At 62.0% G+C, this 9,896-nt stretch overlaps 2 protein-coding genes across 5 annotated transcripts; both read left to right on the forward strand.

Annotated features, from left to right (window-relative positions):
- The first annotated feature begins 1,110 nt into the window (after nt 1-1,110).
- On the forward strand, nt 1,111-3,812 carry ASPDH (aspartate dehydrogenase domain containing). 2 transcript variants are annotated; one of them, XM_011223165.3, is made up of 7 exons: nt 1,111-1,766; nt 2,091-2,235; nt 2,457-2,541; nt 2,633-2,782; nt 2,865-3,085; nt 3,155-3,309; nt 3,671-3,812. In XM_011223165.3, the coding sequence occupies exons 1-7, from the start codon at nt 1,712-1,714 to the stop codon at nt 3,712-3,714; spliced, it is 855 nt and encodes a 284-aa protein (XP_011221467.1). In that variant the 5' UTR covers nt 1,111-1,711; the 3' UTR covers nt 3,715-3,812. The 2 variants fall into 2 exon arrangements, with proteins under 2 accessions (XP_011221467.1, XP_019653717.1); XM_019798158.2 differs by lacking the exon at nt 2,633-2,782 and having other exon boundaries at nt 1,112-1,766.
- Nucleotides 3,813-4,039: 227 nt separating this feature from the next.
- JOSD2 (Josephin domain containing 2) lies at nt 4,040-8,008 on the forward strand. 3 transcript variants are annotated; one of them, XM_011223168.3, is made up of 5 exons: nt 4,046-4,362; nt 4,901-5,060; nt 6,557-6,682; nt 7,422-7,616; nt 7,721-8,008. In XM_011223168.3, the coding sequence occupies exons 2-5, from the start codon at nt 4,915-4,917 to the stop codon at nt 7,818-7,820; spliced, it is 567 nt and encodes a 188-aa protein (XP_011221470.1). In that variant the 5' UTR covers nt 4,046-4,362; nt 4,901-4,914; the 3' UTR covers nt 7,821-8,008. The 3 variants fall into 3 exon arrangements, with proteins under 3 accessions (XP_011221472.1, XP_011221470.1, XP_011221468.1); XM_011223166.3 differs by having other exon boundaries at nt 4,048-4,320; XM_011223170.3 differs by lacking the exon at nt 6,557-6,682 and having other exon boundaries at nt 4,040-4,320.
- The last annotated feature ends 1,888 nt before the right edge of the window (nt 8,009-9,896 follow it).

Consider the following 9,896-nt stretch of genomic DNA (forward strand, 5'->3'; position numbering starts at 1 on the left):
AGGGTCGGGAGTGGGAGGGGCTGCTCTGTAATTCAGAAGCACAGGGGCTCACGCAGAGCCCCAGGAGGGAACAGGAGCCAGCAGGTGGGAGCAAACCCCGGGCCAGCCAGGATGGCAGCCACCAGGGGAGACCCACCAGGGCTGGGGCAGGTGGCTGCCGGTGAGACCCACCAGGGCTGCCGTCTCGTGCTGTCGGGCCCGGCACAGGCCGAAGGAAGCAGAGCGTCCACCGGGTCGAGGCACCGCTCCGGCAGATGCGGCCCGTGGACATGCAGGGCTGGGCTCTCTTCTTCCCCTCGGCCCAGCCTGGCCCCCATACTCGGCAGGCCTGGGCCCTGTGTGCTCTGTGCCCCCTTCTCCGGCTGTGTGCGCACCGCAGTCTCATGTCTCCCCCACCTGGGACTCCTACTAAAGCACATTCTTCCCTTAGGGGCCCGAGAGCTGCCCACCTCTGCGATGGCCGTCTGGGGTCTCTGGCCCTGTCTGTCTGCGTCTGCCTGCTCCTGCCTGTCGACCTGGGACTCTTACAGCCTGGCTCCCCATCGCTCCCTTTCATGCTCTCTTTCTCTCCGGTCCTCTTTCAGGGCGATCCTGGTTGCCATAGCAATGCTGCGGCGGGGACCAGGTGGTGGGGGGGGGGCAGGGAGCCACACTGCCGCCGCAGCTTCCGCCATCTCCAATGCCAGGCACCTGCAGGGCGCCTTGGCTCAGCCTCATTTTGGGGGACCTTGGGGCCTCTGCAGGCCTCTTGGACTTCTCCTTGGACGATGGGGGGTGGGGAAGGGGGCAGGGTGTGGGAGTGAGAGTGCAGTATTGGGGGGCTGTGGCTTCGTGGCCGGGAGAAGGGTGGATGAAAGGTGAGAAGTCAAGACGAACCGAGGGGAGACCAGACTGGAGCCGGGCTGGGGCTGGGGGCGACAGGGCTGGGATGAGCCGGGCTCCAGCTCCTGCTGCCTGTGTGAGACCGGGCATCACCAGGCCAGGCCTCCCTGGGAACTTGGGATGGGGAGGAGATGCGGGCCTGGCCCAGCTGGGGACAGAATGGCAGCCAGCCCAGAGAAGGCAGGGCGGGGCTGGAGGGCTGGAGGTCCAGGGAGAGGCCCAGAGACAACGACAGGATGGAGGGAGAGAGTCAGGGACAGAACCAAGGAAAGAAAAGATGGAGGAGGAATGTTGACAAGAAACACGGGTGCCGAGACAAGGGGCTGGGGGGTGGGTAGCAGGCCCAAGGGCTGGGACGGGAAATTCAGGAGCAAGGGACAGACTGGGAGCCCAGGGTCCCCATCAGCATCTCCTCTCCTCTCCCTCGCTCCCAACCCTCTCTACCCCCACCCCAAGCAGGATGCAGTTTCCATGACAACCTGGCTGGCCAGAAAGGGGGGCTGGGGACTGCAGAGGAAATTTTCCACATTAGCAGGAAGGGAGGAGGGTAGAAAGCAGGGAAGGAAGGGGCTGGGTACACTGGGGGGCATGCAGGGCCCTGGAACCCCAAGTCATCGTGCCCACTGCCCCAGGATCCTCACACCCACCCCCACCCCCACCCCAGCAAAATGTACCCTCTCCGCTGGGCCACTGTGGGGAAAGGGGAAGGTTCTGGAGAGGATCAAGGGTCAAATGTCCAAAGATCAGCCACTGCCCAGGCCTTGAGGGGAGGGGGGCAGTGAGCAGCTGACAGAGCTCCGGCCTCACGAAGACCACCAGATTCAAGGGCATGGCTCTCGACAGGGTCCCAAGGAGGGTAGGGGTGGTGGGCTACGGCCGCCTTGGTGAGTCACTGACCCTCCGGAGCCTCTTCCCCAGGCCCCTTCCTGAAGCCCCAAAGCCCTTTGCCCTCCACAAACACACCTTCATGTAGGTCTTTATCTGCACCCTGGCTCTGCCTCTCTGTCTGCCTGAGCACCGTCCACTTCCCACCACGGGGCCCCATCCCCCTCTCTCTGGGTCCCTGACCCCCTTCCTCTGGGTCCCTGACCCCCTCCCTCTGGGCCTCTGTCCCCCTCCCTCAGAGTCCCGTCCCCCTCCCTCTGGTCTCTGTCCCCCTCCCTCTGGTCTCTGTCCCTCTCTCACTGAATCTCCCTCCCTCTCCCCAGGACAGTCCCTTGTTTCTCACCTGCTGACTCAGGGACCAGAACTGGGCCTAGAACTTGTTTTTGTCTGGAATCGTGACCCAGGGCGAATGGCAGGGAGTGTGCCCTCTTCCCTGCAACTCCAGAACCTCGCTGCTCTTGGGGAGAGGTCAGTGATCTCACCGTGAAAGACTAGGGCTCCCTGAAGCTCCTGTTCTGGCCTCCCTTAGGTGGTGTGATCTCAGGCGAGTCCCTTACCCTCCCTGGGCCAAATGCAAAACCTCTCAGGCCAGGGTGAAGAGTGACAGGCCTCTAGAGACTCTGAGGGAATCTGAGGAGGGAAGGTCCAACACCTCTCCAAGGCCCTCCCCCATCTCTCCCCTCTCCCAGGCACCCTGACCTTGTGGTGGAAGTGGCCCATCCTAAAATAATCCAGGAATCTGGGGCACAGATCCTGCGCTATGCCAGTCTCCTGGTGAGCCCCGCCCAGCCGGCCTCGGCCCCACCCCACCCTAAAGTGGGACCGTCCCCTGACCTCAGCCCCTCCCCACCTTCATCCACCCCAGGTGGGGTCCCCCTCAGCCCTGGCTGACCAGGCCACAGAGCAGCAGCTCCTGGAGGCCTCGCACCGCTGGAACCACACTGTGTTTGTGGCCCGGGGGGCCCTGTGGGGCACTGAGGACATCACCAGATTGGATGCAGCTGGGGGCCTCCAGGTGAGGGCCCGCTGGGCTCCCAGGAGAACCAGAGAGGGCCTACAGAGACCCCCAGTCCCGTTACCCTGTCTGTCACTTCCAGAGTCTTCGCGTCACCATGGCCACGCACCCAGATGGCTTCCGGCTCGAGGGACCACTGGCTGCGATGCCCAGCACTGGGCGTCGCACTGTGCTCTATGAAGGCCCTGTGCGCGGGCTCTGCTGCTTTGCCCCCCGAAACTCCAACACCATGGCAGCTGCCGCACTGGCCGCCCCCAGCCTGGGGTTTGATCGCGTGGTTGGGGTGCTTGTGGCTGATCTCAGGTGAGCAAAGGCGTGCGGGGGTTCAGGCTGGGGCCAGGCCAGCTGGACTGACTGCCCTGCTTGCCCCAGCCTCACAGACATGCACGTGGTGGACGTGGAGCTGAATGGACCCCTGGGCCCCACAGGACGAAGGTTTGCTGTGCACACGCACAGAGAGAATCCTGCCGAGCCAGGCGCTGTCACGGGCTCTGCCACTGTTACCACCTTCTGGCGCAGCCTCCTGGGTGCGGCCCCTCTCCCCAAGCCCTGGGCCCCCCTGCTCTGCGGAGCTGGGGTCTCGGGCTCTGTCTGGTTTCGCAGTTCTCAATCTGTCTCTGTTGACTTGATCTTTATTTCTGTTTCTCCTTCACCTTCCACTCCACGGTTTTGAATCTTGATAGATCTATCTCTGTCCAAGGTTCCTTTCTCTGAGTTTCTGTATTCCCCCCCCCCCCCGGCGGGAGCCTATAACCTCTCACTCCCGCTCTGGGTCTCAGTCCTTTTCTGTCTACCTCCACCCCTCACCCTCGTCTGTCCCTCCCATCAGGTGTCTGTCTCTCCTCATCTCTCGGTCCCAGCCTTTTATTCCCTCTATCTCCCCTGCAGGGTGCTGCCAGCTCCCCTCCAGGCCGGGGATCCATCTCTGCTGAGACGCCTCCTTCCCTGTTGGACATCTTCGTCTCATTTACGTCCCCCCATCACCGCCCTGGCCTCGGTTACCCCCAGCCTCCCTCCTGCCTCAGTAAATATTGGAGGCTCTTCTCCCTGCATGGTCTGGTGTCTCTGGTCCCTTGTTTCCCTTCTGTAACGTCACGCTGCGACTACACAACAGGCTTGGTGCCACCGCAGAGGACGAGCACACGCGAGAAGCAGCACTCGCGGAAGCTATCGCGAGAGCCTACCCACTACATTTCCCAGAATCCTCTGAACACCAGGGGGCGTGGCCGCGCGCGAAGGCCGGGGGAGGGCTTTGTAGGGCATATTTCCGGGATTCGCCCTGGCGACGGAATCGCAGTTCCGCGTTCTCGGGGCGACCGTGGACTTCCGAGCCAAACTTCCCGGAAGTTCCGTACCGAGCAGAGGGCCGTCGCGGGGGCCGCCGGAAGACGTAGTCCGGCTCGCGGGGGCCGCCGGGAGCTGTGTGCGTCCGGCCTGGCCAGTCAGCGCCGTGCTGCCCGCCCCTCACTCGGAACCCAGAGCCGCCGCCCAGGGGGATGCGGGAGCCCCTGGTTTCGGGGAGCAGAGAGGCAGGCGGGGTGAGGGGCGTTGCCAGGCAACGGGCGAGCGCCGCGGTTGGGGTACGGGTGGGGGAAAGGTCTCTGTTCCTTGGTGTCCGGGGAGGGGGCTCTGTTGCCGAGTGACAGGAGCAGAGAACCCTGTAGTTTGTGGTAGGGGAGGGGAGTCTTCTGTTGCTAGGCGACTAGAGGAGACCCTGTTACCTAGAAACAAGGGAGGAGGATTTCTCTATTGCAAAGTAACCAGAGGACAACCTTGTTACCTAGTTGGGGAGAGGGTCCTCTGTTGCTAGGTAACCAGAGGGAGCCTGTTACCTAGGGACAGGGGACAGAGTTTCCTAGGTGACCACCATAGGGACCCTTTCACTTAGGGGTGTGGCGGGGGTGGTCCTCTGTTGCTAGATCAGTAGGAGAGACTTTCTTAGCAGTAGGGGATGGAGGCACCCCGTTGCTAGGAGAGCGCCTGGGGAGCAGGGACACCAGTGTCCCCTCAGGCTGCCCTGAGCCCCCACCTCAATGGCAGTGCCTCCAGGGCCTGCTGGCAGGTTGGGTGGGCCTCCAGATCCCAGGCTGAGTACTTTCTCCCGTCGCCCCCGAGCAGGAGCCGAGGACGGCATGTCCCAGGCCCCAGGAGCACAGCCGAACCCGCCCTCCGTTTATCACGAACGGCAACGCCTGGAGCTGTGCGCAGTCCACGCCCTCAACAACGTCCTGCAGCAGCAGCTCTTTAGCCAGGAGGCTGCGGATGAGATCTGCAAGAGGTGACCGTGACCCGTCCTAACCCCTGGAGAAGTGGGGCTCTTGGGCAGAGCAACCAACTAGGTCTCCCAGCGTGGCAGGGACAGAGCCGCCCCATCACCTGCCTGGGGAACCCTGGGACTGAGACATGGAGCTGTGGCCTCTCACACCTGCCCTTTGCCACAGCCACGTCCCCAGCTCAGGCCTCACCTTCCTTTATCTGGACCCTCATCCCCACATCCCCGCCAGCCTCTCAGCTTCTGGATTTTCTCCAACGGTCCACGCTATGCACAGCCCCAGCGCTGACCCTGTCCTCCCCTGCTCACAGCCCTCATGTGGCTCTCCAGCAGCCCTGGGAGAAGTCCCAAGTCCTGCAGCCTAATATCCAAGGCCGTGCATGCTCTGGTCCCCATCTTCCTCTTCAGCATCATGTCTCACTGCACCCTCAAACCACAGTCCTCCCCAGTCCCCAAATGAGCCCTGCTACAATGCCCCTGGGCCTTTGCATGGGCTGTTCTTTCTGTCTGGAACAGCTTCCTTCTCTTGGCAGCCTGGCATGTTCCTTCGCACTATGCAAGATTTCAAACGTCACTACTTTATTCCTGCTCTGCCTTGTCTCCTCCTGTCTGTCCCCACAGCCCTATTCCTAGCCCAAGCCTGTCATCTCCTGGATCCTTCCTCCTGTCAGTAACTGGCATGATGCTACACCCAAAGATGACCCCATCTTCCCCACTCTTGCTTACAGCCCTCCCATGGACCCACAGCATCCTCAGGCACAGTCCCGGCCCCTCAGACTGAGTATTATAGGATTTATTCATCTCCTCTGGCATCGGGGCCCATCAACTCTTTTACACCGAGGCCATGCTGGAGACCCAGAGATGAGTCCAGTAGGAGCCCTGCCCAGAGGGAGGGCAAACAGATACACAGGAAAATAATATACAGACTTTCCCTCTCCAGCCCCTCCCCCTGCCCTGCCCACCAAGGGCCCAGAGAAAGAACAAAGGTGCTTCTGTTCGGAGAAGGCAGGACCCAGAGAGACAAGTGGTGACAGGGTGGGCCTCCTGAGCTGGGGGATAGATAGCTGGAGGAGATGCTGGGAGGCAGGAGCACAGGACATGTGGTTGGGGACAGGTGGCTAGGGTGGGACTGAGGCTAGGAGGCCAGCAGAGGGGCTAGACTTTATCCTGGGGTGACGGCACCAGGGAAGTCTGGGAGCAGGAGAACTGCAGGGTCAGTGTCAGGTATGGAAAGAGCCCCTGGGATTGGAGGGGAGGCTGGAGGCCGATGAGGGTCCAGGTGGGGGAGGATGAGGCCTGAGTGGGGAAATCTGGCTCCAGGACAGAGCAGAGAGACTTGGGGACAGGAGGAATCAGGCTTGGGGCTAATGAGCCATGGGGTTAAACAAAGGGAAGAGTCCAAAGGCTGGGTGATTCAAGGACCCTGGGACTCTCCTGCTTTGTGGGGAGGGTGAGACCTTTTCAGGGGCCCCAAACTCAGGCTCTGACCATCCCCCAACCAGGTTGGCCCCAGACTCCCGGCTGAATCCCCATCGCAGCCTCCTGGGCACCGGCAACTATGACGTCAACGTGATCATGGCTGCCCTGCAAGGGCTGGGCCTGGCCACCGTGTGGTGGGACAGAAGGAGGTGGGACCCCAAGCGCTGAATCACACGTGCTGAGCCTGGCACAGTGGGTGCCATGTGACAGTATCCGTGTGGGACAAAGCCGGACAGGGATGGGTGGACAGGGGACAAGAAGGGGTAGATGGGTGGAAGGTTGGCATTGCTCGATGATGGATGGATGGCAGACCAATGGTTGGGAGATTGTACACAAAGATGAGTGGGTGACTGGATGGACAACAGGATGAGCCGAGGGGTGGATGACGGGTAGATAGATGGTAATCTGATGACTAAATGGACGGTAAATGGGTAGTTGGATGTGTTGAGTAGGTGGTGGTTGGCTGACGGGGTGGATGAGTGGTTGAGTGAGTAAAGAATGGATAATTGGTAGGCAGCGGAGAGCAGACAGATGGTTGGATAGTTGGATGGACGGATGGACGGACAGGTAAAGAGTGGATGAGGAGTTGGAGGATGGTGGGTAAGTTGAGTTGGTTGAGGCTGGCTGGTCAGTAGCGTCAGTAGGTGAATGATGTTTGGGTGGACGACAGATGGGTAGTTGGTGGGGGGTGGTCTCAAGATGGCTGGGAGGCTTGGGCGCATGCATGATCGGGTGAGTGGAAGGAGACGGCGCGCTGAGCGAGGAGCATCCTGGGGCAGGCTCGGGGCCACTGCTGCCACGCCAGTCTGGGTCCCACAAGCTCAGTACCCTTGGGCCAGCGGGTGAGCCTGGGACCCTGACAGCAAGGTCCATATTCCTCCCACACAGGCCCCTGTCCCAGCTGGCCCTGCCCCAGGTGCTGGGACTGATCCTGAACCTGCCGTCACCCATGTCTCTGGGGCTGCTGTCCCTGCCACTGCGCCGGCGGCACTGGGTGGCCCTCCGCCAGGTGGACGGTGTCTACTACAACCTGGACTCCAAGCTGCGGGCGCCCGAGGTCCTGGGGGACGAGGACGGCGTCAGGTGAGGGGGAGGCGACTCTGGGGCTAGGACCCGGCACTAGGCCCCCCCGCCCTGGAGGCAACACCCAGGGCCCCCAGCGTCAGTCTCCTCATTTCTCTGCCCAGGGCCTTCCTGGCGGCCGCCCTGGCTCAGGGCCTGTGTGAGGTGCTGCTGGTGGTGACCAAGGAGGTGGAGGAAAAGGGCTGTTGGCTGCGGACAGACTGAGCCTGCGGAGCAGGGAACCGGGCCACCCGTCTGTCCCTGTGGTCCCTGTGCGTCCGTGTCTGGCCCGAGCACCAGGGAAGGACTAGGCCCCGCACCTCATGGACTCCGCGGAGTTCTTGACCCCTTTGCCGCACCCCCTGCTCCTCGATGCCGCTGCTGCCTCAATAAATCTGCTCATTTGCAACCGGCCTGGCCCGCATCTGACTGGGGGGCCCCTTTCCCTCAGTGGCTGCTGTTGAGCAGAAAGGCTGTTAGCCAGGTGGGTATTGCGGGGGCCCCGGGAGCTCAGATGCCAGCTCTCCACCACCTTCCAGCTTTCCCGGATCGAGCGAGTCACCCACCGCTCTGGGCCTCCTCATTGGGGGCACAGCAGAAAACGGCACAAATCCCTGCCCTTGTGAGCCAGGGGGAGAGACCAGGAGCAGATAGACACAATCTAGAGTGTTCGGTGGGTTGAAAGCAAGTTTCTTTCTTGAGTCTCAATGCTACTCCTTCAGTGGCTCCAAGAGATGCCCCCACTGTGATCCCAGAAGCTGCCAGTGTGTTCCGGTACAGGGCAGAGGGCAGCCAAGGCTGCTTCCACTGACCCGAAAACAGGGACAGATCCTGCGTTATCCGGTGGGCCCGGGGCAATCGGGAGGGTCCTTAAAGGTGGAGGAGGAGGCAGGAGTGGAGAGTCCGAGACCTGGCGAACGAAGCAGGTCAGAGCTGCTACACGGTGGGCAGCTTTGGAGATGAAAGGGGTCCGAGCGGGGAAGTGGAGGCACCCCCAGAGGCTAGAACGGGCCAGGGCCCCAGGAGGAACCAGCCCTGCCCACACCCTGACTCCAGTCCAGCGAGGCTCATTGGCCTTCTGGCCTCAGCAAGTGTACAAGAATAAATAGGTGCTGTTTGAAACCACTGACTTCATCGGCGCGGCCGCAGACGCCAGTGCAGCATGGCTGGAACTCGTTCAGGGCACTGGAGGCTGTTAAAGCTGCAACTGGAAGAAGGGGAAGGAGGGAGATGTGAGGAGGCGTGGAGGAAAAGCATTCCAGGCTGAGGGAACAGCCAGTGCCAAGGCCCTGAGGAGGCCAGAGTGAGGCAGGGGCAAGGAGGTGACAATGGGGGAAGGAGGTGACAATGGGGGAAATCCCTAAGGGATTTGAGCAGGAGGAGGATGCGGCTCCCATCAGGTGTCTTTCCACATTCTCACCTGAGCAGGACCCCCTCCTGTTCTGTGTCCTTCCCCAGGGCCTGCTGTCCCTCACTGTAGCTTCCTCGTCCTTTGTCCTTTCAGCCATTCACACGGCTCCCCTGGCCCTACCTCTGGGTCTGGCCTATGCAGACGAAGCCAGGCGCTGGCTCTCAGGCTGGGAGGAAGACATGAGGGGACAGGAGCCTCCCGGCAACAAGTCCCATTTCGGAGGGGGGGGCTTTAAAGGGGACTTTGGGGGACTGGCTCCAGAAGGCCGAGGGGGCCTCTGCAAAGGGAAGGATGGGAAACAACTCTGAATGAGATCTGCAGTACAAGGGGGGGCAGTGGCTACTGGTCACTGGCCGGGGGACGAGGGATGAGGGTGGGTCCCTGCCAGGCCCCAGGCCCTAGGGCCTCCAAGGGGGTGCTGAGGGCTGGACCTTGTCCAGGACAGTGGGTGGAGGCCATGAAGGGCGCAGCAGGTCAGTCCTGGGCTCAGCACCCTCATGGGGCGGGCGGTGTGGGGACAGCCTGGAGGCTGGGAGGCGGGGAGGCCTGGAAGGAGGCTGAGGGTCCAGATGAGAGAGGCTGGAGGCCTGAGCCTGGACCCTGGCGAGGGAGACAAGGGACACAGAGAGTCCACGCGGCTCTGCTCTGGTGGGCTCTGGGAGCGAATGTGAGGAGGAATGAAGAAAGCAGCCAGGCAGCTGGCCCCAGGGCCCTGGGACACTGGGGCCACCCCCAACAGATGAGGCACTGAGCTCAGCAGGAGGTAAGGAATGTGACAGACCGGGTGACCTTGGGGGAGGGGGACCTGGGTCAGGGACTCCAGAGATGGCTTCAGAGGTCTCCTGTTCCAGGAGTCATGAGAGTGTGTGAGCCCAGGGAGGGAAGCAGGT

This window comes from Ailuropoda melanoleuca, chromosome 12, assembly GCF_002007445.2.
Source record: "Ailuropoda melanoleuca isolate Jingjing chromosome 12, ASM200744v2, whole genome shotgun sequence".
Taxonomy (NCBI): domain Eukaryota; kingdom Metazoa; phylum Chordata; class Mammalia; order Carnivora; family Ursidae; genus Ailuropoda; species Ailuropoda melanoleuca.